The following is a 27,500-nucleotide window of genomic DNA, read 5'->3' as shown; positions in this document are numbered from 1 at the left end:
CAGATTCTTATTTAGTAAAATTGCTCGCATACTTTTTTATTCGTTTCGGTTGTATTTTTTAACTTCCAACAAAGCTTTCAGCATCTCTATACTTATAAAATCATCAAATCTCATTTGTGCGCGCGTGTGCGCATTTCTCGTCCATACGTAACTTTGATTAATACGCATTGAATGCCTTTTTTTCTCCAAATCATTCTACCGTGCAATATGTCGCCTTTTCGCCCGTGCAACGCTGGACAAATAGAGCCAACATGTAAAAAAAGAACACAATTATCTGCGTTTCCGTATTCCGCATGAGATATTGTTTCAGATATAGCAGCAGCCGAAATCGTATTTCGTATTTCGAACGAACGATCCTTACCCTCCTCCTCTTTTCCCTAATGGCTTGGTGGATGCAGTTGTAGTAGTGGCGACCGTAAGGGGATGCCATTGTTTTGGAGGAAGAAGGAGGAAGTTGGTCTACAATCGCAGGCTCCAGTCAGTGTCGATGCTGCTTCAGTTCGTAGTAGTCGTCGCTAAATTTTAGTTTATTAAAAAAAAAAAAAAGAACGAAAAGTTAACGCTATTGAAATAAGCGGTCACTTCTGAGCAACATCTGGATATGTCGAAAATACGTAGATGCAGAAGACGGGCGATGACCATAATCCGTTTATCGACAGCATCGAACTGGCACCAACCTGAGCGTTGATTTATCGACTCCTAAAAAATAATGTACCACTCGAATACGAATATAACTTGCATGAATTAATAAATCTTAAATCTTTGGATAACATTTTTTTTCTTCTTCAGACAATATGAGCTGACACTTAGATGAAAAAACAAGAAAAAAAAAAGGAATCTTAATAATAGGGTAAATACACACAACAGTTAAAACAACAGATAGGCGCCGGAATGATCGATAGAGGACTAACTTGATCAATATTTTGATTAAGGTTTACGCCAAACGGAGTTCAGACTTGAATTTTGTTTTTAATTATATTTTATCTGTGTGTGTGTGTGTGTGTTTCTTTTTTAGTTTTTTTTTTGTTTGTTTTTTTTGTTTTTGTTTTTGTTTTTTTTTTGTGGGATTTTTTTTTCTTTTTACGTAAGTCTATGTTTACGCGGATATAGCTAATGCATCCCGTCTGTACACGATGAGCCACGACTACGCCCCTTCGTACACATTGAAGCGAAACGACATTTTGCTACGTATAAAACGCAAGCACAACGCAACACGGTGTTTCTTTACTCTCCTGCACAAAAGAAAACAATTAAACTTCTTCTCCAAGACAAGGATTTAACGATGATCTCCAAATCCAAAGAGAAAACAAAGAATACATCTCTTTTTGATGCCTTGCAAGGAAACTCGACTAAACAACCACAGACGGAGGATCGGAAAACTACCGGTGAGTTCGGCTTTGTGTGACTAGTGGGTGGATGTTGAGGTTTACTTTTGTTTTGTGATTATATTTTTTCATTCAACAGTTGATGAAAACAATTACTTCAAAAGAATTTTTATAGAATTAATACCATTATCACACAAACACACACACACACATAAAGGGACGGCTATAATGTAGGCGATCGCGTGTGTCTAGCATTTCTTAGGATACCCCATCCCCAGTGTGAATAAAATTATATAATTTAAAAAAAATGAGAAACATGTATATGTGGGTTTGTAATGTTTAATTGCTTTTCGTTTATATATTTTATACACACACACACACATACACACACATACACACACATACACACACACATATATATATATATATATATATATATATATATACATGCAGCATTTATCTATTTATCTCAGCAGTTCCCTATAGACTGATAAAGTCTCACGAGGATGAAAGTCGAACATTCTGTGCAGCTTAATTGCCATATAAATTTTTATAGCTTAATAGCTATCAATGTGTGTGTTTGTGTGTCTCATAATTTAGTTATTTAAATTTCATAATTTGAAAAAGTTAATTTTCAAACATAGAATTTTCGAACATAGAATACAGTTTAATAAATATATCGCCTTCTTAATATAAAATATTACATCTAATAATATTTTGTAAGACCAATAATCACTGGATTTGCAAGAGAATGCTGTAAATATACCTTATAATATGTTTACATTACGCCATTTTGAATCAGATATATATATATATATATATATATATATATATATATATATATATATATATATATATATATATATATATACATAAGTGTCTGTCTGTCTGTCTGTCTGTGTGTGTACATTTTCCTGTGCAATAACTCTGTCAATTTTAAGTCTACAGACTCGAAATTTTATATGCAGGGTATTGAGATGTGGGAAAATCGATGTGATCGGTTTTTGGCCAGAAATTTGGCGATTAAGGGGTTAAAGTTCCGCGATTTGATAAAGATCTCTACCAAACTCCTCCGATAATTTTGGATCTAAACACTTGAAATTTTAGATATGGGTTCCTTGGACAGGGATCTAAATTAATAACTTGATTTGAGCCCAAAACAATAAACTTTAAGGGGTCATAATAATGGTAAAAGTTTAAAAAATTGACCGCTTTTTTTTTTTTTTTTGCTCAACATACACCTCCAAATACCCAGGCAACGCCGGGCACCTATGCTAGTATATATATATATATATATATATATATATATATATATATATATATATATATATATATATATATATATATAAAGGATTGATATACAAAAAGAGTGAACTATAATCTCAAAGCGGATTTCCCCTACACCCTGCTGCACTGATGATTCCCGAAAGGATGAAACACTAGTGTCTGTAGCTATTTAATAATTATCATAGTAAATAATTATGTCATCTCCTTAAGAAACTGGTTTCTTATCGTTGAGCACTTTACAGTTGAAATAAAGTTGGTCACTTTAGCCTGCATGCATATAATGATTAGATCACTCTGACAGACCTTTAAAAAGAATTTAATAAATGTTAAAATTTAAACAATATTTCTTGCGATTAACGGTGGCCGAATGGATTCGGTCCTTGCTGATGGATTCAGAAACTGCTTCGTTTCTGGATTGGGACCTATCGACCGGCGTTAATCGTGACACCCTGCACTGAAGATTCCCGAAAGGATGAAACACTAGTGTCTGTAGGTATTCAATAATTATTACAGTAAATAATCCTTATTAACCTCTTGGATATTCTATAAGCATTGTACATTTATCATACGTAGGTGTATTTTAGATATATAGCACTTCACAGTTTTCTTTTTGTTTGTTTGTTTGTTTGTTTGTTTGTTTGTTTTCGTTTTTTGTTTTTTGTTTTGTTCGTTTGTTTTTTTTATTGTTTTCTTCTCCCCGTGAGTACATTCTATTTAAAACATATTTTACACGTATATTTTCCCTTGCCCTTATCTCGCCTGTTTTTAATAAAGTAAATCCCACGATTCAGCTCTAGAAGAGTGAAGGCGAAACCGGTCAACTAGCCTCACATATATAAAAAGTTTTATAAGGTACAAAATTTATATATTGATATTCATGATAAAAATTTAAAAATATGGCCGGTATCGTTATATAATAAAAATAATTTTTTTTTAATTATATAATAAAATTCGATAGATTTGACCGGTTTCGTTTGAGAAATTTTTCTTAATGCGTGAATTGTTCTGAATAAAAATGATAAAACCTCACGTTTATTTTTTTCTATTTATTTCACTCTGTGTTTATTTGTTCTCGATTGTCTTTGACACACACACACACACACACACACACACACACACACACACACATATATATATATATATATATATATATATATATATATATATATATATAAAGGGCAAATGTAATCCGAAAGAAACCGATCACATCTTCATATTTTCATTGCATAATTATTAACATTTTTTATTATGTCATTATAAACAATTGTTTTTATTATATAATTATATGTTTTTATTATTTAATTTTTAAAAAATATTTTTATTATATAATTTTAAAGAATTTTTATTATATGATTTTAAAAACATTTGTTATTATATAATTATAAACAATTGTTTTTATTATATAACCATAAACAATTATTGTTATTATATATTTATATTTTTTATTATATAATTTTTTAAAAAATATTTTATTGTATAATGTTAAGCAATTTTATTATATAATCATAAAATATATAATCATACATAATTATTTTATTATATAATTATAAATAATTTTCATTATATACTTTTAAACAATTATTATTATATGATTATAAACATTTTTTAATTATATAATTATAAACAAATTTTTTAAATGTATATTTGTAAACAATTGATGTTATAATATAATTTTAAATAATTATTTTTAATATATAATTTTAAAAAATTTTCATTATATAATTTTAAACACTTTTTTTGGATTACATTATTATAACAATTTTTTTTAAATATATATCACTAAACAATTAATTTTATAATATAATTATAAACAATTGTTTTTATGAAATATTTTATTATATATATGCAAACAATTTTTTAATTACAAATAATAATTTCGATTATATAATTATAAACAATTATTTTATTATATCATAATAAACAATTTTTATTATATAATTAATTACAATATTTTCAGTGTACTATTTTAAACAATTATTTTATTATATAATCGAAAAAAATTATTTCTATTGTATTATTATTAACAAATATTTTTGATATAATTATAAACAATTCTTTTCATTTTATTATTATGAACAAATATGTTTATTAATAGTCATAAACAATTTTTTATTATATAATTTTAAACAATTTTTTATTATATAATTTTAAACAATTTTTTCATTGTGTTATTATGAACAAATTTCTTATTATATAATTTTAAACAATTATTTTTATTATATTATTATGAACAAATGTTTCTTTTATATAATTTTAAACAATTATTTTATTATATAATTATAAACAAATATTTGTATTGTATTACTATTAACAAATATTTTTATTATATAATTATAAACAATTTTTTATTCTATAATTTTAAACAATAAATATTATGCATACAGTGTTTCATCGTTTCAGAATCATCGGTGCAAGTATATAAGAATGCACTCTCAATATAAATATCACTTGATTTTGACACGCAAAATTAGTGAGTAAAACAGGTGACATTTTTCTAGCTTCTTTGCGAAACAATTGTAATAAAGCGAGAAAGTTCAAGTCAGACAACCTTTTTAAATGAATTCACAAAGAAATTTTCTACTCGAAATTAAACGCCAACTTCTGGAGATTTGCTTATTAAGGTTAAAATATTTTTCAACATTTTGTACGTATTTTATTAAATTATTGGCGAATTATATTATGTGTTCGTTAACCCTTTTGAATTCGTTAAATTCTCTTAAAACTTGTTCTGTGTATAAAAAAAAATTATTTAAAGCTAATCCGGTTGTGAATACGTTGTTTGCTCTTTTTTGTATTTTAGTATTTTTAAACGTGAAAGGATTCTTTCAAAAGGGACCACGTGACGGTAGTCAACATCTTAAAGTGAAAGTGTTGCTAATAACCTGATTAGAACTTGGCACCTTAAGTTCGAACCCAGTTAACTTGATGACTTTTATATAATAGCTTTAATATTCACTGATTACAGTATGAATTCTGAATCGATAACAAATAGGAGGAACGGGTAATTATTAGTCTTTTCCATTTTCAGTATTGATATGTGAATGTATTCCATCCCTATTCCACCTATTCGCCAGGAAAATCAGGAATTCGAATACTTCGTGATTGTAAATATTCGTCCCCCTTTCTCTTACTGTCTTTATCTTTCTACACCCCTCTCTCTCTCTCTCTCTCTCTCTCTCTCTCTCTCTCTCTCTTTCTGACATGCGATGGTTATCGATTTTTATAGTCAATTACAATCATTCGCTTTTCCCAATCTAAATCCTTTATTAGGCTCACATTCCATTCGAAGAATACAAGAGACGGCCATTCAAAGGGATCTGAAAGCAAAAACTGAAACAAAATATGGATTGAAAAAATCTTCGATACGTCAGGGAATGATCCTATTTTAATGAAATTTTCCGTTTTCTCAAGGAGAATATATTAATTTTTATAACACCCAACCATCAACAAATATAAACAAACAAAACAAACAAATTATTTTGTATATAATATATCCTTTGAAATAAAAATAATTTGTTTTGCTGTTCAAATAAGAATGGGTATTTTGTTGGGGGTTTTTGTTTGTTTTGTTTTTTGTTTCACATAAACATTTTTTTCTAAGAATGCATGCAACAAAAATAACAAAATATATAATTTCATCACAATCGGATTTGCACATTAAAAATAATTGTATTTCTGAATTTTTGAGATGAGGATTGATTATCATATTATTTGGATTCTTCGAAATACTGTTCTCGTATTGGGTGTTATTTTCACAACGTTTCGGGCAATGAAAATTCCGACCTTCAGATTGTTGAACTGGAGAATCTTTCTGTCAAATTTGGGAATCTTCTGTTGAACTCAGAAATCTTCACGGAATTTTAAATGGGACTCTTTACTTAATCCACAGAGGTAACATGCTCTTGTTCCGTCTGCCATGAGTGGGTGGAAGTCTTCAGCAATTCGCGATTGTATTTTGGGTGTCGCCCGCACTGAGGATTGAACCTTCAACCTCCAGAAGAGTGTACATTTTACAACAGGATTTTACTAAGTAGTTAGTCCACTTGCGGAGTTCGACAAGATATACCTGAATAAGGACGTTACATCGATCGAAACGTTTAAAAAATGGCACTCAAGATGAAAACAATAGTCCGAAAAATTTAAATGAAAAATAATTGTTCTCGTTTCAAACATATTTCTAATGTTTTTTTGTTTTTTTGTTTTTGTTTTTTAGTGTTGGAATTGTATTCTTCAACAAATATAAATTCGTTATTATTTTCTACTTTTTTATTTCGTTGCCAAATCTTTTATCATTTACAAAACTTATAATATTCCATATTCAATCTCTATTTTATGCCATAATCACGAAATAATTTAGTATCATCATTTTAACTGTTTTAACTAATTAAATTCTTGACATGCCATGGCAACTTATTACAGTAATTAATTGCATTTTCGGTTATGAAATAATTAACAATTTGTTTTGTTGTCGGTTAAAAACCATTAAACGTTAAATTAATTAATTAGAAAGACCCCATGGGATTCTACGTCTACCGTCTTCTCTTTTTTTTATGTCGAAAAAATAATTACCAGATACTCGTAAATTTTTTAAATGAAACTAAAATGAATGCCACTTTTTTAAGTCAACGACAACAGAATTCTGTTTATGATATTTTATTTAATTTTGAAACAAATCATTTTTAATACATTAAATCTAAATTAATAATCGCCAGTAACATCAAATAACCACTTTTGAATATCTCATTTCTATGGATGTATAAAGTAATAACGTACCTACAAACGACTCTCCGAGGTATACAGATTATTATCATTATTAGAAGTTCTCGTGCATTAGAAATCAATTGCTAACAACAACCGATGGTGTTTCCTGGAGTTTGAGTGACAATAAGTCTCCCCAGATTTCCAGTACTCTTCCTTTTCAAATGAATTGGTGTTATTGCAACAGCCGTTTAACTTTTCGCTATCAATAACCTTTGGTCTTCATTGGAAGTTGGATAGCTATAAGCCTCCCCAAGGTATTTTTTTTTACATAGTGGTCACCACTTATCAAGGCCCGGAAGCCACTCGGGGATAAGGGTTATTGCAAGTACATTACGTTAGTGTGGAGATTTGATGAAGTGTTTACTTAAGGGGGCGGTTCATTAGGAATTTGTTAACGTTGGACTTGAAGACGTCCAAGTTGTAGTCAGGTGGGAAGCAGGCAGACGGAACAGAGTTCCTGTCGCACCCATCCAGTGGAGAACTGGTTACAGCTTTCTTTCCTCGGTTTTTCCATCCTCCTTGACCCTCCCCGACTATTTGATGCGGTGCTAGTCGATGCCACCACAAAACTTTTCGCATTCGTGAGTGTATTATTATTATTTACTCATTAGGAGTTTTCACACCGACCATCATTAAAGATCTCTCCTTAAATACAACAACCTATGATATTCCCTGAAGTCTAAGTGACAAATCTCCCCAGATTTCGAGTACTCTTTACATATGTCGATAACATTGCATATGAATTTGTGTTATCGCAACAGTCGTTTACCATTTATATATCACTAGTAACGACCATAGATCTACACTTAGATTTGGGTGGTAATAAGCCTCACCAAGATCCCAGTCCTCTTCGGACTCATCGAGTGGAGGTCTGGTTAGTGCTCACCCTCCTCGGTCTTTCCATCCTTCTTGACATTTCATGACTATTTGGTCAGGCATTAGGAACACGATTGTTCAAAAAAGTGGTTCTAGGAGAGGAAGTTGCTGCAGAATGCCGGATTTGTGGTAAGACCTCAACAGGGTGTAGTGGACTGACCCAGGAGAGTACCGCAAAAGCCACGATCGCCTGGGACTCCAGATATATTGGGAGGTGTTTAAGAGGGTTGGGGTGAAGTGTGCTGAAAAATGGTTTGAGAAAGTGCCTGATGAAGTGAGAACAAGTGAGGATGGCAAAGTAGAGGTATGGTGGGACAAAAGTGTCATAACAACCAAGCAATTGGAACATAATCGTCGAATTCGGTCATTATTGACAAGGTCTCAAAGAACTGGCAGATTGTAGACTTTTCAGTACCCTGGGCCAGGAATGTGAGAGTAAGAAGAATGAGAAGTGGAGCAATTATATTCCACTGGCCTTGGAGATAAGGCGTATACACGGGGTTAAAACACGAATAATCCCGGTCGTAGTTGGTACACTAAGAGTAGTATCAAGTCGTCTGGAAGGACAATTGAAAAAAACTACGAATCCCAGATGTTTTATGTGACCTTCAGACTTCTGCCATTGTAGGTACCACCAACATCCTTAGGAAAACCCTTAATCTAATCTTTGAAGTTCCTGGTTTGAAGCTGGGATTGAGGGAAATCCTCTGGAAATTAATCCCATCTCTTTCCAGAGAGACGTTGATAAGCGAAATCATCATCATCATCATCATCATCATCATCATCATCATCATCATCAATAATAATAATAATAATAATAATAATAATAATAATAATAATCACAGGGCAATAACATTCGTTGATATTATAGACAGTGATTACTAAGAAGGTGGAAAACGCGATATACCTGTGGAGGCGCATTTTTAATCAACTTCTAAAAGAAGCCATTGACTGATATCAGCAAGAGTTCAATGGTAAACGGCTGGTGCGAAAACTTAAAGCGTGTTACAATTATCAAAAGAAACTGAGAGTATTGGAAACCTTGGGAGAAAATTGTTGTCACTTGACTGGAAGGAAACGAAGGTTACTGCAATACAGGGTGAGCCAAAAGTAAATAGACAGCATTTTGCTTATGTTTATGTATCAGTTATATGAATCGAACATTAACCCTAACCCTGCTGCACATCTACTTTTGGCTCGCCCTGTATTAAGGAAACTAATTTTAACCCATATTCCGGAAAAAAAACATCCGCAATCATCTGAAATGACGGTTAATCAAGTGAGCTCCAATAATGGCAGTAGGCAATACTGAAAATCTGTGGAAACTTTCTATCACTCAGATTCCTGAGAAAAGTATGTTTTTTATCAGCATCACTGATACTTAGCAGTGTGAGATATAAAACCTAGACTTATTTTTATTACATTTTCACCCTAAACAAGGCAATTGCCACTTTGATGTAGGGCCTATTATCGGGGACAAGCTACAGGGGTACTATGTAAGGAGTTGGGCAACAAGATGTCGGTTCACGTTACACTTGAACTTCTGCATGTCAGTACAGTTGGAGAAGCAGGGACCCGGAAAGGAATTCCAAAGTCTAACGGTTCTGAGGAAGAAACTTCTGGAATAGAAGGCTCTCTTACATCTAGGGATCCCCACTGTGAAGGGGTGGGATTTAGCTGCTTGTCGGGGTTGTCGGGGGTATTTATGTCGAGGTGGTACAAGTGCTTGCAGTTCGTCGGAGCATTCAAAGTTAAAGTACTTGTAGAACAGACAGAGGAATGCAATATTTCGTCGATGGGACAGAGGCTGAAGCTTAGATGACAGTTCAGGACCTATCAGGTTGGCGAGAGAGTGGTAGCAAATGCACCAGCCCAAATATGACAACAATACTCCATACATGGGCAAATGGTGGCCTTATAATGCAGCAGTGTTCACGTGTTTGCATAGGTTGTACTGTTATTAAATGAAATCGTTGAAACCCATAGTGTAAAATGTGATTTGAGCAGGATTCGAACCTGTTTCGGAGAAAAAGGGCAATTTAAAGCTGGTATCGATTTGACCGTTTTCTATGGATGTATAAAGTAATAAGGTACCTACAAACGACTGTCCGAGGTATACAGATTATTATTATTATTATTATTATTATTATTATTATTATTATTATTATTATTATTATTATTAGAACTTATCGTGCATGTCCTCATCAGAGATTAATTACTAACAACAACCGATGGTGTTTTCTGGAGTGTGAGTGACAACGAGTCTCCCCAGATTTCCAGTACTAAATAGAGAAATAGTCAACCACCTCAGCAGGAATAACCTTCTTAGTGACACACAATATGGTTTCCGCTCTGCAAGATTACCGCAAATGTGCTAACGGTTATATCCCACAGGATTAGTGAATCTCTTGACAAAGGCTTCCTTTTTAGGGCAATTGCTCTTGACATATCAAAGGCCTTCGACAAGGTATGGCATAGGGGTCTACTTCACAAGATTTCCAGCAACGGTATAACTGGAAATGTTTTCTCAATCATTAAATCATTTCTCTCCGATAGGTTCATAAGAGTAGTGGTAGATGGACAAAAATCTGAGGCCTGCAATATAAATGCTGGAGTCCCTGAGGGGTCAATCCTGGACCCAACTCTCTTCCTGATCTACATCAATGATCTCCCTAAACACATACTGAAATCATTCGTTGACATCTATGCTGATGACACGACCATCAACGGCAACACGTCAAAGGCTGTAAATGACAAAGTTCTCTCGGATTCTCTCTCCTCTGATCTCGAGCACGTGGTTCAGTGGGGGAAGATGTGGCTGGTTACCTTTAATGCATCCAAAACCAAACTCCTATCCTTACATCATCAACGCTCTGATCCCCAGCTGGCATCAATTGTGATGGATGGCTCTCGTCTGGGTGAGGCCCCATGTTTTGACAAGCTTCTGGGTTTGACCTTTACTCCTGATCTGAAATGGAACACGTACATCAAGTCTGTTGCCAAGGTCGCTGGAAAAATGGTGGGATCCTTCTACCGCTCCAGAAGATATCTCACTACTGATGCAATTCTCTATCTATATAAAAGCCAAGTACGTCCAAGGATGGAATACTGTTGCCATATCTGGGCAGGAGCAGCCAAAAACAGCCTATCCTGCCTTGACAGAGTACAAAATAGACTTTGTGGCTTAGTGGGGGATGCCCTTTTCTCTACCCTGCAACCTCTCTCCCACAGAAGAGACGTTGCGAGCCTATCCTTGTTTTATCGTTATTTTCATGGCAGGTGCTCGTCTGAACTCCAATTCCTTGTTCCCCCTCGCCAATCTTTTACGAAAAACACCCGTCTAGCTGAATCCACTGTCAAAAATTTCCCCCACTCTATATCTGTGCCTAAATCAAAACGCGGATTCCATGAACAAAGCTTCTTTCTTAGAACTGCACGCCTGTGGAACTCTGTTCCGTCTGCCTGCTTCCCACCTGACTACAACTTGGATGTCTTCAAGTCCAATGTTAACAAATTCCTAATGAACCGCCCCCCTAATTAAACACTTCATCAAATCTCACCATTAACGTAATGTACTTGCAATAACCCTTATCCCTGAGTGGCTTCCAGGCCTTGATAAGTGGTGATCACTGTGTAAAAAAAAAAATACTCTTCCTTTTCAAATGAATTGGCGTTATTGCAACAGCTGTATGATTTCTCGCTGACAATGATCTTTGGTCTTCACTGGAATCTCGGAGATTGAATTTGAATTGTGGACGGCATTATTTGTTTATTTACGTTGTTTGTTTATTCACATCGTTGCTATATATCCGGTAAATTGTTCTTTAATCTTTACAAATTGTTCTAATTTATTTGTTAAGACCGACAATTATCGGAACAGATGACCTACTATGTCAAGATGCAAAATATTAATTGCAGAAAATTTTTTAAATAATTTGCATTTCAATCATTTTAATAGTTTTTTTTTTTTTTTTGCTGCTGCTGCCAAATGAGTGTAACAGACTAAAATTGTGTTTCATATTTGGAAAAGAGTCGGGTCAGTTATAATTGCAAACATAAACCGAGTCTGTTACTATTATGAAATAGAAACTCTGTCCGTTACAGTCATCAAAAATAAATTTTACCTGCTATAATCACCGAACAATAATCATGTCTGTTGCGACAATGAAACAGATGTAACGCGTCTGTTCAAATTATCATACAGAGGTAGTGTCTGTTAAAATCATCGAACTGAAGTAATCTCAGTTACAACTATCAAACAGAAGTAGTGGGTGTTACAATAATAGTACAGAGTGTCTGTTACAAGCATCAATCATGTACCGAATCTGTTACAAACATCAAACAGAAATCGTGTTTGTAAAAACCACCAAGCACAAATCTAGATTGTTTCAAGTATTAAACACAAATTGTGTCCGTTACAATCATGAGACAGAAATAAAATCTGTTGAAATCATCAGGCAGCAACAGAATTGTTTCAATTATTGAAATGGAGATTGTGAAATTGCTAAGTTGAATCATTTGAACCTGCATCTTATTAATTATCAAATTAAGAAAAGTATGGCAATCAAGCAACAAGGAATATTCCGTGTTTCGTGTAGTTTAATTTCTATATTTATGTTTTAAGACCTACTACTTAATATATTAATATCAAGAAGAGAATTGGACAATCCAATACAATTTTAACCGCATGAAATGCATTTTTATCAAGATAAGCCTCAAGACAAAGGTACATGTTATGAGAGCCTATGTATAGTCCATTCTTCTATACGGATGCGAATGCTGGACCGTCGAATGAAAGGCAGAGAACGGCGACTAGAAGTAGTGGAGAGATGGTTAATCCGGGAATCATGAAAAAAGAAAAACAAATGCAGAAATAATGGACATCTGTGGAGATCCAAAAGATCAAAGAAAGACAGCTCAATTTTTCAGCCATATAATAAGGGCTGACGGACTATAGAAACTGTCATGGAGTGGCAAAATATGCAGAAACAAAAGCAGAGGAAAACAACGCACAAAATTCACAGACATTTTGAACAAATTTGCAACGAATAAAGAAGACACCAACAATGAACTCATGAGAAAAACTGAAAACAGAGAAGAATGGAGAGCAATGATCGTCAATGTCTGCAAGACCAGACCAAACACATGAAGACAAAACTTAGTACATATATATATATATATATATATATATATATATATATATATATATATGACGTAAATGAACATTTAAAATTAAATTTTTTTAATTCAACGTTATTTCACGCGGTTAATGGTAGCAGATTTGATTAGGTCTTCGTTAATCGAGCCAGAGATGTCTCGTGTTGCGGGGTTCGAATCGTTCGACTGGTATTAATCGTGACACCCTGCACTGAAGATTCCCGAAAGGATGAAACACTAGTGTCTGTAGGTATTTAATTATTATAGTAAAAAAAATAATTATATATATACTTCCAATCTGTTTTTACGTAAGCAGTAATGTGTTGCTACACAGTCATAGGCATGTTTCGGTCTTAATTCCACTTATGAATATAAGCGTTGTTGTCTGAAGAGGTATCTAGTTACTAAATACTAGAAGACCGAAACATGCTCATGACTGTAAAGACAAATTGAAAGTGTAACTTTCTCTACCCCTGTATTGAGCACTCTTGTATTAACCTCGTTATATTTTACTGATTACCTTACCTTTAAAAAATAGCAACCTCATACATATATATATATGTGTGTGTGTATGTGTATGTATATGCATATGTACAGAGAAAGAAAGAAAGAGAGAGAGAGAGTGTGTGTGTAGCTGACTTTACATGCTCGTTATTCACAGCGTTCTTTACTTGAAATACTTAAGGCCAGATTGTTTAAAGATGAACATTTTATTCATAAAACCTTTCGTATTTCTTCATAACATTACATTTTGGTAATTTTTTTTAAAATTAGACCGTAAAGAAATGAAAAAAGAAGAAACTTATTCACATGAGCGTTGTTGTATGAGGAAGGAGATTATTTGTAACTTAAAATTTAGAAATGGATATCCCTTTAAAGAAAAGTCTACAAAGGGGGTGGCATTTAAACACGAATGTGAAACATGTCTTTGAATGTGAAACATTTTTTTTTTAATTCACTCACTTTATTCCAGACCTATAGAACTATTTTCAGTGCTAACGGGTTTTTCCGTTGTGAAATAGAACAAAGACATCCTTTTCACATTACAAATACACCAAGTATATTTTCAAGTACTGTACTGATATTTTATTTTCTACAAATTAATCATATCGAGGCAGGGGGCATTGATGCATATTATAAATTCTGAAATATTATAAAGAATTACTGAAATTCATATATAAATGTAATCAAATAAACCTTGCATTTCAAGTAAATTTCCTCATAACTTGTTTTTAAATGCGTTAATCTTGTTTTTATGTATGTGTTCAGTCACCTTCTAATGATTGGTAATGGAAAAAATATATAATCTAATTCATACGCAGTCATCACCATGTGCGCCACGCCCGTTCCGGATTTTGCACAAACACAGAAATGCAGACGACACGTTGTTGTGTCAAATAAAATTACATTGACAGCTGTATAAAACCCCTCGCAGCTGCAATGTTAATCTTAATTGTGTTGTTTTTACATTCATGTATTAAACTGGTGTTGAGATATTAAATAAAATGAAGTTTACGTGAGATTTTTGAAAAATAAATTCGTATCTTTTTTTTTTTTTTTGCTATCGCCACAAAAAAATCAAAGAGTTACAAAAGAGGGTGTTTGTATTATCATCTTTATTTCACTGTTGTTGTTGTTGTTGTTGTTGTTGTTGTTTTTTCGTTATTTTCAGGGTTTTTTTCGTTTTTGAATTATATATATATATATATATATATATATATATATATATATATATATATATATATATATATAGCTCTACTCATGTATTCGGTAATAATGCAAAGTAAATACTGAAAACATATGCACAATATATCACTTTATACGATATGTATATATACATGAAAAAGTAATTATATATATATGTGTGTGTGTGTGTGTGTGTGTGTGTGTGTGTGTGTGTGTGTGTGTGTGTGTGTGTGTGTGTGTGTGTAATGTCTTAAGTTGAGCATTTGGGTAAGGAATATACAAATTACCATTAGCGTATGAAGCGATGTTCTTTGTGTAAATAGATTGACCTTAGGTACTTTGGACAATGTCAAAACATTGTTAATTCACTGCCTGCATAGCAGCAATCATATAGCGCAATAGTTGGAAGCTCCGACTATCATTTGGGCGATTGGGTTTGAGGTTGTTGCTTGTCTAGCCGCACTGATGAGCTGTGAAACAGCGAAACAGTACTGTGTGTGGATGATTATAATGCTCCCTATCTTAGGTTGAGCATTTGGGGAATTATATACAAATTACCATTATCGCATGGAGCGAGCTCTTTGTGTAAACAAATTTAACTTAGGTACTTTGGACAATGTCAAAACAGTGTTAATTCACTGCCCGCATAGCAGCAGCCATATATAACGGTTAGAAGCTCTGACTATCGTTTTGGCGATCAGGTTTCGATTCTGGCTTGAGGTAGTTGAGTGTCTAGCGGCACTGATAAGCTGTGAAACAGCGAAACAGTACTATATGTATATATATATATACTAGCAGTTCGGGCAATATGTACTGTTCAAAGCTTTATGTGCATACGTATATACATATTAGAAAGTTTGAATCATGTCCAGGTAACCTACATCTAAAATTTCAAATTTTTAGACCCATTTGGCAAACGTCAACTCTTTCAACTTTGTCCCCTTGTCAGCCAAATTTTCGCCCAAAAAACAATTAAAAAGCTTGAATACTCTTTATGTAAAATTTCAAATGTTTAGACCAAAAATTGGCTGAGTAATTTGGTAGAGACCGCAGAGGACAAGTATTTTTTTAACGTTGACCCCAGTTTTGACCCCTTAACATTTATTGTTTTCGGGTTAAATAAAATTACTATTATGTGTGTGTGTGTGCGTGTGTCTTTGTGGGTATACATATCTATATATATATATATATATATATATATATATATATATATATATATATATATAATTTTTTATTACTAATATTTTATGTAAGTGTTTTCGATATTTACTTCGGAAGTGCACAATATATTAGTAGAGCTTTGAAAATAGATATTGCTATTGAGTTACACAGAATTTTTCGCGTTTCATCCTCAAGCCAAACGCCCGACGAATCCGCACAAGGATGAAACGCATAAAATTATATGTAACTTAATCTATATAATTATAAAACTCAATTGACCTTGTAACGGGTGTTGTGACCCAACATCCGGTTTACGACTTCGTATTGCGCATGTGTACATAAACATAAACCCATAACAGCGTAAACAAATAAACACAAATCGCTACTTTTGCAGAATTTTACCTGCGCACTGAAATATTAATGTTATTATTTAGAAATTATTATTTGATATGAGAAGGGTGAGGATGTTTTGCGATTATTCAAGTATACTGTCGTAATTTCCTTACAAATAAATCAATTTTGACCCGTTGACAACGTATTGTTTTACTGTGTACGTTTTCAGCGTCCCAATTGTTTTTTTTTTTCGCGTTTAAATTATCTAAATAATTCTTAATACTTTCTGCATTTTTTTACATCGTTCATTTTCGTATTACGTTTAAGTTATTTTAACGCAATTTTCTTACAAATAAATCTGCTTTAACCTTTGACAACCATAAGAGCATTTTACAACGTATTGTTTTACTGTGTACGTTTTCAGCGTCCCAATTTTTTTTTCGCGTTTAAATTAAACGATATATCAAAATTTGAATAGTGCAGATTTTCCTATAAGTATGGCAAACCACTTATAATTCAATGGCTGTAAGTTTTTTTTTTCAAAAATAAACAATTATAAACAGAACGACTCATAGAAATCTATTTATATTCTTTTTTTCATTTTTAATATAATTTCATAGAAATGTTTTTGTTATGTCACAAAAAGTATTTTCTTTACGTCGCAAGTGTCACGCTCATACATTAATTCCATAGCTAATATAACATACTGACCCAACGAGTTACGGGTAGTCTAGTTTTCATATAACGTTTCTAATCTTATTGTGTGTATGTGCATAGAGCATTGTTGCAACATTTGGTTTGGTGCATTTACCGTTAGTCTCTCTCTCTCTCTCTCTCTCTCTCTCTCTCTCTCTCTCTCTCTCTCTCTAAGACAGGGTTCAAAAACAAGTCTGCAACCTAATAGGTTTCAACCAAACTCCAACCTCTGTCCCATTGTCGCAATGTTGTATCCTTTTGCCTGTATTACAAGTATTCTAATGGGATGTGCTCTGACCAACTCATAGTACTTTCGCTCCGCCGGCGTAAATACCACTGACTAACCTGACAAGCAGCAAAATTGCACCCCTTCGCTTTACTGATCTCCAGATGCCGTAAACTGCTTGACTTTTAATTTTTCTTCAGGTCTCCTGCTTTCGTGACTGTAGTGACATGCTGAATGGAAAGGAAAGGCTCATTAAAAAAGGCGCGAACAACCGTGTTTAGCAGAAAGCATATATTGTACGAAGAAAGTGAATACAAAGAAAGATTGTCGATATTTTCGACTGTTAGACAGTTTGTAGTGTCGTGTTATGTCGCGATGTTTTTTCCCACGAGAGGATTCATCTCGTTGTTAATATAATCGTTAGCAAAGCTAATCATGAGTGAATGGGTGAGTTCTCATTACACTGAAGTTCATATGTAATGTAAACAGATATCTTGCTGCGCAACTCCCTACATGGTATCCATGTATAAATGATCCCATTTAGTAGGCCCTTACGTCTAAGTAGCACTGTGCATCGTTTGGAGTGAATAAGATTATAAATATATAATTTTTAATGGAATCTCTTCTAATGAACTTGTTGCACTTGTGTCCCCTTGTTACACATATTCCCGACAAACTCACTTTGCAACAAAATCACATCCTTTCATTATTGAGTTCCTAAATGCCAGAAAGCTTTATACTCTAATAGTTTCTTCCCTCGAACAGCTAGACTTTGGAATTCCCTTCCTGGTACCTGCTTCCATGACTGTACTGATATGCAGAAGTTTAAATGCAACGTAAAACAACACAATAAAATAAAATACGCACCAAGTGCGCTTGAAAGCCTAATCACAACGTAATATTAGGAAAATAAACAAATATTTTACATGTTTGAAATTCATCACAAATATATTTCAGAGGTATACTCCATCTTCAGTGTGTTGTTTTGTTTCTTTTTTTTTCTTTTCTTCTTCCTTGCCATGTTGTAAAGTTGAAAAAAGAAGTCTGTAAAGAGCCGCGCATTGTATCTAGCAGTTGTATGTTTGAACTGTGCGTAGGCAACGCGAGAATAACGTCAAGGATGAGAGTTCATATATAAACGTTGTTTTAATTTGAATAAAATAAAATACGCATCAAGAACTTAGTTCGTATTTTATTTTATTCAAATTAAAACAACGTTTATATATGAACTTTCATCCTTGGCGTAAACCAACACCTTGTTAATCTTTCCTAGACATAGTCCCAAATAGTTGCACCTTACGTCCAAATGACGATATGCCTTGTTAGGGGGTGAACGTGAGTAATATATATATATATATATATATATATATATATATATATATAATTTATTATTAAATATTATTACGTGCATAAAAGTAAGTCATCTATATACATGCATGTTTCAGAGTTTAGATGACTTACTTTTATGCACGTAATAATTATTAATAAATCAATAATATTTGAAAATAAAATAAAGGAAAGTAATACGTCCTAAAAATGTGGGCGAAGAAAAATGAAAACAAAGGGCAAATAACTCCTTTCTTATAATAAACGCACAGGTAGCGAAAAAGAAAGAAATTAGTAGGGAATCGCTAATAAAAATAAAAAATAAAATTCAACAATCTTATATATATATATATATATATATATATATATATATATATATATATATATATATATATATATAGTAAGTTATAAAATACATATGGCGATTAAGCTACACTGAATATGACGTGTTTCATCCACTCTAGGACTCTCCAGGCTTATCCGCATAAGCCTGAAGAGTGGATGAAACGCGGAATATTCAGTGTAGCTTAATCGCCATATATATTTTATAACATACTACCTAGCTCTACCTACGTATTGAGCACTTTTGAAGTAAATGCTTAAAGTTTACGCATAAATTTATACTTTCGTATATTAATTTTATGTGAGTAAATGAAGCAGTTATATATATATAATCTACAAACGTATGCATATATATATAGAGATAGTAAATTGATGAATATAGATATATACATATATATATATATATATATATATATATATATATATATTTAAAGTGATGGTTGTGTAGTTACAACGAGAGAAAAAATGTATATTTAAAAGAGTGTAGCCATCAACAATTGTGTGTTTTTCAGCCTTTTATCATATTTTTTTTTATATTTTCATAACGCGTTTCAAGCTTTGTTTCGCTCTCTTCAGATATTTTTGTAAAAAGGTTGTTTTTTTTTTAATGAGTTTGAAATGTTATTTTTACATCTGCTGATACTAAATCCGTTTTTCAGAGTGATGTGGTCTCAGACATTCTGTCCCCAACAGTAAGTGTTGGTACACTTAAAAAATATGATAAAAGGCTGAAAAACTCACAATTGTTGATGGCTACACTCTTTTAAATATATATATATATATATATATATATATATATATATATAGAGAGAGAGAGAGAGAGAGAGAGAGAGAGAGAGAGATAGAGAGAGAGAGCGAGAGAGAGAGAGATAGGTACTTTTTTAATAATGATTGAAAGGAAATTAGTTTGTCTGTTAATCGATTCATAAGTCATTATTTATTTCGAAAGCTAAAATTGTACACAATTCAAACGCTAAAGTGTATATTATCCTAATCTGTGGTCGACCTTTAACTCACATATTGCCCACTCTATCTGATTCGGTTGAAATAGTTTAAGTTAAATTAGTAGTTGTTATTTTTTGTTGAACATCATTCATTTTGAATAAATCAAATGATTACTGTTGCCATTCGTTTCCCCGATATCTTTCTGGAGAGACATCGGATACTTACGGGAAAAATCACGTGAAGGTTGCCAACATCCGTAAGTGAGAATGCTTCTGTGAAACGAACTTGATACACCCAGTCCGTGTCGTTAACCACTTAGTCCGTGTCGTTAACCACTTAGCCGCCGTTCCTGCTGCTTATGTGTATAAGGAAGTGGTGTTATCCTTTAGCTAGGAGCTCTGAATTCTCTCAATCATTCGAATAATTGTTTTCTACAAGTCCCTTTTTTTATTTCGTCATCGCCATGTAATTTCAAACACGCGAGGACCTCTAACCTTATTCCACGTTTATGCTTATTTGGTTTAGAGTTATTTATTTGTGTCCATGTATGTACATGTATGTGTGTGGTTGTACTCGTCTGTGTGTAGCGCGCTCCCGTGTACATGTGTTTTGTGGGCACATGTGTGTTTGAGTGTACATTTATGTTTGTGTTTGTATTTATGTGTGCATGTATGTTTGTGTGTACATGTGTATTTGTGTGTACATGTGTGTTTGTGTGTACATGTGTATTTGAGTGTACATTTATGTTTGTGTTTGTATTTATGTGTGCATGTATGTTTGTGTGTACATATGTATTTGTGTGTGCATGTATGTTTTTGTGTACATATGTTTTTGTGTACATATGTATTTGTGTACATATGTATTTGTGTGTGCATGTATGTTTGTGTGTACATATATATTTGTGTGTACATGTATGTTTGTGTGTACATATGTATTTGTGTGTGCATGTATCTTTGTGTGTAGAGTTATTTATTTGTGCCCATGTATGTACATGTATGTGTGTGGGTGCACTCGTCCGTGTGTATATGTGCGTGCGAGCGTGCTCCCGTGTACATGTGTTTCTGTGGGTACATGTGTGCTTGTGTGTGCATGTATGTTTGTGTGTACATGTGTATTTGTGTGCACATGTGTGTTGGTGTGTACATATGTATTTGTGTGTACATGTGTGTCTGTGTTTACATGTGTGTTTGTGTTTACATGTGTGTTTGTGTTTACATGTGTGTTTGTGTATACATGTGTGTTTGTGTTTACATGCGTGTTTGTGAGTACGCGTGCGTGCGTCACCATTTTGTCAGATTCCACGAATACTTTCCGCCATCCGACGTTTCTATTGAGAAATTTGCAAAATATCGACAAAAAAATCAGTTATAAAACTGAATTCATTCTTTGATCCGAATGGGGCGCATTCAAAAATGTATATTTCCCATTGGTTCAAGTGCGCAAGTGAACCATAATATTGTACTTCTGTTGTTGAAACGTTTGATTTGAACCAACGTTTACATTTAATCGATTCAAACGGCTTAAAAATCATTTCTAAATCTAATTTCACGCAGCAACGAAATACTAAACAAATCGCTTTCCTGTCCTTTTTTGCTATAATTAATGAAACAAGGATCAGGGAGGGGGTTCTAAATTCTAACAGTTTAAGACGGAAGTTATTATAGTTGAAAAAATTGCGAAAGCATCTAATTATTTTAAACAAATAGAAATGAAATACGTTTTTTATATATAAAAAAAAAACATCGCCAACGTAAGAATAATTATTAACAATTTATCAGATTAATTGTTATTGTGTGTGTGTGTGTGTGTGTGTGTGTGTGTGTGTGTGTGTGTGTGTGTGTGTGTGAAGGTATATAAGGAATATCGGTGCAAAAGTACGAAAATTAAAAAATGAAATTTGCCAGGTGATGGTCGAACAACGGCATTACGAATATGCATGCGTAACGTAATAGCTATTGATTCATGTTTTAATTTTTAGTCTTGCAATAAACATGTCTTCATAGCTCAAGCATTAACGTCAAAAGAAAAATTAAATCGTAAGCTAGACGTTTTGGTTTCGATTCTCGGTGGTGGCGCAAGAGTCATTTTTTTTTTACTTTTAAAATCATTACTAAATATTGGGTCCAATACAATATAATAATAAATACAATATCTGCATTAATCAAAATATCATATTTAAGTATATTTAATACCGGGCGATGACGGGCAGTCTGCTAGGAAATATATATATATATATATATATATATATATATATATATATATATATATATATATATATAATTATAAAACTCAAATGACCTTGTAACGAGTGATGTAACCCACTTTCCGGTTTACGACATCCGGTTGCGCATGCACGCATAAACATTAACCCATAACAACGTAAACAAATAAATACAAATCGCTTCTTTTGCAGATTTTGACCTGCGCACTGAAATATTAACGTTATTATTTCGAAATTATTATTTAACATGGGAAGAGTAGGGGTGTTTTGCAACTATTCTTTATTCAACTATACTGTCGCTATTTTCTTACAACCAAACAACTTTAACTCGTTGACAAACATAAGAACAAATGTAGTAAAGCCAAGACTACTACTACTACTACTATTACTACTACTCTCTATCCCTCCCTTTTCCTTCATTCCTTCCTTCCTTCTTTTTTTATTTTTTGTTTACATTTCTAGATACAAAATAATTATGTAAGAACGGTGATTTTGTTGACATTTACTTATCTGTTTTAATATTAGTTTTATTTTATTTTATTTCATTTATTTAGGTTTTATTTTTTTACCTCAGTTTTTATTAATTATTTTTTCTTTAGATTTTAAGTTTCTATAACTTGGTAAAAGGGTTCCCGTATGGGTTTTTCATTCTTATATTTCTCATCGGTAGGTTCATGTGCGTTTTTGCTGCTAAATGACTTTCGTCGGCGTTCGATTCGTAGGAAAATCATGTTTAATTTTCGATTTTTTAGCGATTATTTGGAAAAATAGGTAACTTTACACGAATAAGGAGAATTTTTTTCATGTTTGAGTGATACGTCCGTGATTTTATATATATATATATGACTCGGGTGTATTATTTAGAGTTATTTATAGAAGCCCCGTGTATATATATATATATATATATATATATATATATATATATATATATATATATATATATATATATATATATTACTTGGATGGCATCAGCTAAAATGATATGGCTCTCCAGCCTTAGTCTTTACCGTATTAGCTATCGTCTGCGGAATCATAAAATGTCAACATTTAACCAACTTTAACGCATAAATGTATATTGGCGCATGCGTATAAGAGCAGTTTAGGTCGTCTTACGTTTGCCAATTTTCAATTTTTTTCAATTTCTCTTAGCAGCTATTTTTGCGACTGAAAACCAAATCGAATTTGCTCAACATGTCTAAATATCCTATATATCAAGTTTCAGGTCTGTAGACAAAAATTGACAGAGGTGTTTGGTAGAGACTGTTCCTTAGATAGACAGACAGACAAACAGACAATGTCACTTTTATATTTATATAAATATAATCAAGTTTACTTATTTTAACACTTTTCTGCAGATTTACGGAACATGTTATCATCATTAACGTTTTTATTTATTTGAATATAAGATTTTGAATATTCAATTTATAAATAAGTTAAGATTGCATTAATACACTTCTCGTTATCGGATAGTCAGTGAAACTGCAGTAGCAATTTAAGAAGCATTACTTTTATTTATTTTGTTGTTATAAAGCTCTATTTGAAAGGATATTGAGACCTATTTTGTGTCCGGAAGTAATCATCACATCGGTCATTTTGATATTTTATTGATACATTTTTTTTTAATGGCTGCCATGTTTACTGTGCGATTGTTTGAAAATCGAAATTAGAAAGTGATTTTTGGAGTGAATTAAAGGCAATTAAAGTGGTTGAGTTAATAAAAGCATTAGTGATGGGACGATTCCAGTATTTTTCCCGATTCCGATACAATTACCGATTTCGGTTCTTTATAAATCTCTAAATATTTAACTATAAAGATTTTTTTTCTAGGTTATCGTAAAAACATATCTTAAATGTGCATATATATATTTTTTTTTTCAAACAGAGAAGGTTCTGGATATGACCTTAACCTATATCCGATGGTGAGGCCCCGCCTTGCGGGCTTTGAGGAATGTGGAGCCACCCTTTAATTGTCATTGCTTCCAGGTCCACTCTGACCCGGAGTGATAGTACCTGTTAGGGTCCCAACTATGGGTTAAATAGAATCTGACGTAAAAAAAAATATATATATACTCCATTAAATATCGTTCCTCAAAATAACTAGATTCGGCATTATATAACCTGAAAAAGGTTGATGTGCCGTAAAACAAAAACAACCAACCAACCAAATCAAACGGAGAAACACACTGGTGGGAAGTGATCTATGAATTTTAGTTTTACTTGCAGTTTTAATAAATATTTATTTTTTTCATTATTACTATCAGCAGTGAAAGATTTTGTTTTAAACAGAATCAAATAAAAAGATAATTAAAGGAGTCGCTTTTGGCATCGGAAAGTCGGCACAATTTTTTTCCGATTCCGATATCTCCGAAGGTTCCGATTTTTCCGATTCCCGATTTTGATTCTAATTAATCGTCCCAACATACAAAAACATGCAGTTTTAAGAACGCCTCTGCTGTATAGAAGAACCATCATCTACATCGATTAAAAGCGAAAGCTATCATTTTTTGTTATGTGTGTCAATGGACGTGAAAAAAAAGGGGACAGAGATTGGGAATTTGTGTCGAATCTGATGAGGCTTTTTGTGCTTGCTACTGCTTTGAAAGAAATCAATACTTTTGAGGCAACAAAGAATAAAGGATGGAGTTGGGTGGCAATGTTTTGCAAACACGTGCCCCATTATATCAGCCCTTCCCTCTGTATTTAATGGTGTCGATCCATTTGGACAGAGGGCGACTGGATTGGTGGGGGATCATTGTCTTTAGTAGATGGACTAACAAAATAGTAACTTTAGTACTTAGAGATTGAGAGATGAAGAGAAAGGAAGAGATAAGATTGTCATATATATATATATATATATATATATATATATATATATATATATATAATTTATTATTTAAATATTTTCTACGTACATAAATTAAGTTTAAAAAAACACAGAATTGCTTATAAAAAATAAATAAATGTGCACTCATATATATATATATATATATATATATATATATATATATATATATGCAGAGAACGCTTTAAAAATCTATATCGCAATTAAACTACACAAAATTTTCCGCATTTCGTTTTCGTGAAGATTTGTCGATATTCAAAACTTAATACTTATGTATCGAGCATTATCGATGTACACACTGAAAATATATTCATAAAATTTTATGTAGATACATAAAATAATAATATATATATATATATATATATATATATATATATATATATATATATATATATATATATATATAGCTCATTCCATGTCAAATCGACAAATTTTGGGGGGGGGCAGAAACCATGTCCGACACGGATTTATCTATCTATTTAATAAATCCTTAACGCCTTTCAAAATTATTTTTTATTATATGATTTTTCCATAAAAATCTGTGTTGCTTAAAAAAAATTGAAGAAAATTCAGTTTCATCAACAAAAATGTTTTTATATGGATTTTGTGACCATGGTTTTATGTCTATATTAATCAACATTAAATTAGCTTTACAAAGATATCAAACATGACCATATTGTGAAATACCAAAATGTTTTTATATGAAGTAGTATGTACTACATTCCGCCATTTTGAATTTAGCCCACTTCTTTAAAACGCTTGTAGGAATGGTTCCAGTTCAAAACCCATCATGAAATTTGAAATATATACTGTCATAAAATAGACAAATCTTTTGTCAAAATTTGAAAAAAAATCAAATAACGTTTTTTGAGATAATTAAGGTTAAAGGTCAAGGTCAAGGCCAACTTGTAAAAATTTGACCTTGAAAAAAATATCCTCAAATAAAATGGTAGATCTATCCAAGTACTTTAGAATGATATATGGATTAACTTTGTAGGCCCATAAATAACAGAGATATCGTCTTTTAAAGTTGGTCACTTTGCCATAAAAATTCACATTTTTTAAAAAGGTCAAGGTCATATCTCAGAAATCCCTTGACCTTGAGATGTGTAACAGGTGCCATTCAATTCCTATTATGGAGATCTATAAGTGTAGCAAATTTGAAAAAAATCCGTGTCAGACATGGTTTTGCCCCTGTCGATTTGACATGGAATGAGCCATATATATAAGTATAATAATATACATATTAGAGCTATAATAGATAGATAGATAGATAGATAGATAGATAGATAGATAGATAGATAGATAGATAGATCTATATATATAGTCATCCACATACAGTACTATTTCGCTGTTTCACAGCTCATCAGTGCGGCTAGACAAGCAACTACCTCAAGCCAGGATCGATCATATGACAGTTGGAGCTTCTAACTGTTGCGCTATTCGGCTGCTGCTATGCGGGCAGTAAATTAACAATGTTTTGACATTGTCCAAATATATATATATATATATATAATTTATATTTATATATGATAAGCGCGTGTATATATATATATATACCAACACACGAACATGCACACGCACACGCATCTATATCTCTATATCTGTGTGTATATATATATATATATATATATATATATATATATATATATATATATATATATATATGGGTTTGTATTACTGTACACATAGATTCGAAAAAGTTGTCAAAAAAACAAATATATAACAAATAAATGTTATCAAAGGCAAGATAATTTACTTTTCTACCTAACTGGATATATTTTTCGTGTTTTTATTCAATGTAGCATGTTTATTCAGCTCAAAAAGCATACAGTGTTTACCGATGTATTGGAAAATTCAAAATGGTGCCCGACACTCTCTTTAACACGGTAAGTTCAGGAAAAGATGTTATAAATAATAAACTAAACAAAATACTGTTAGAAATTCGCTCATTATATGTTACCGTGACACAGGTTGACATATATTCGTTGTTTTTTTATAGTATTTTGTCTAGTTTATTATTTATAACACCTTATATATATTTATATATATATATATATATATATATATATATATATATATATATATATATATAATTCCTACAAACTGCTCGATTATAAAGAAACAAATTTTCAATATGAGAGCTTTATATTCATTTATTTAAAACTGCGCAGTCAGAAAAACATTGGCACCGTCGGTTACAAGCCTAACGTAAGGGGGACCAGTTAATGGTACATAATGTAAGGTCCTTGTCAGCTATATAAAATATGGCTAATGAGAGCTTAACATTATATATATATATTTATTTATATACAT

General features: G+C 32.3%; 2 protein-coding genes across 3 annotated transcripts in view; both read left to right on the top strand.

Annotated features, from left to right (window-relative positions):
* Positions 1–27,500, top strand: part of LOC145277484 (uncharacterized) — a 351,446-nt gene that overhangs the window by 42,631 nt on the left and 281,315 nt on the right. The gene's annotated exons all lie outside the window — the stretch shown is intronic.
* Positions 1–27,500, top strand: part of LOC145277485 (uncharacterized) — a 43,939-nt gene that overhangs the window by 2,074 nt on the left and 14,365 nt on the right. Inside the window, exon 1 of one of the 2 annotated variants that reach the window (XM_080128867.1) lies at positions 1–1,385. This exon is cut by the window's left edge and continues 342 nt beyond it. The exons of the other annotated variant lie outside the window; for it this stretch is intronic. Coding sequence (XP_079984993.1) covers positions 1,283–1,385 — 103 coding nt within the window. The 5' untranslated portion in view covers positions 1–1,282. The remainder of the gene's footprint in view (positions 1,386–27,500) is intronic. 2 annotated transcript variants of the gene reach the window in all.

Source organism: Euprymna scolopes, chromosome 6 (genome assembly GCF_053919585.1).
Source record: "Euprymna scolopes isolate OS-2025 chromosome 6, ASM5391958v1, whole genome shotgun sequence".
Lineage (NCBI taxonomy): Eukaryota > Metazoa > Mollusca > Cephalopoda > Sepiida > Sepiolidae > Euprymna > Euprymna scolopes.
This window is presented reverse-complemented; position numbering and strand designations above follow the sequence as displayed.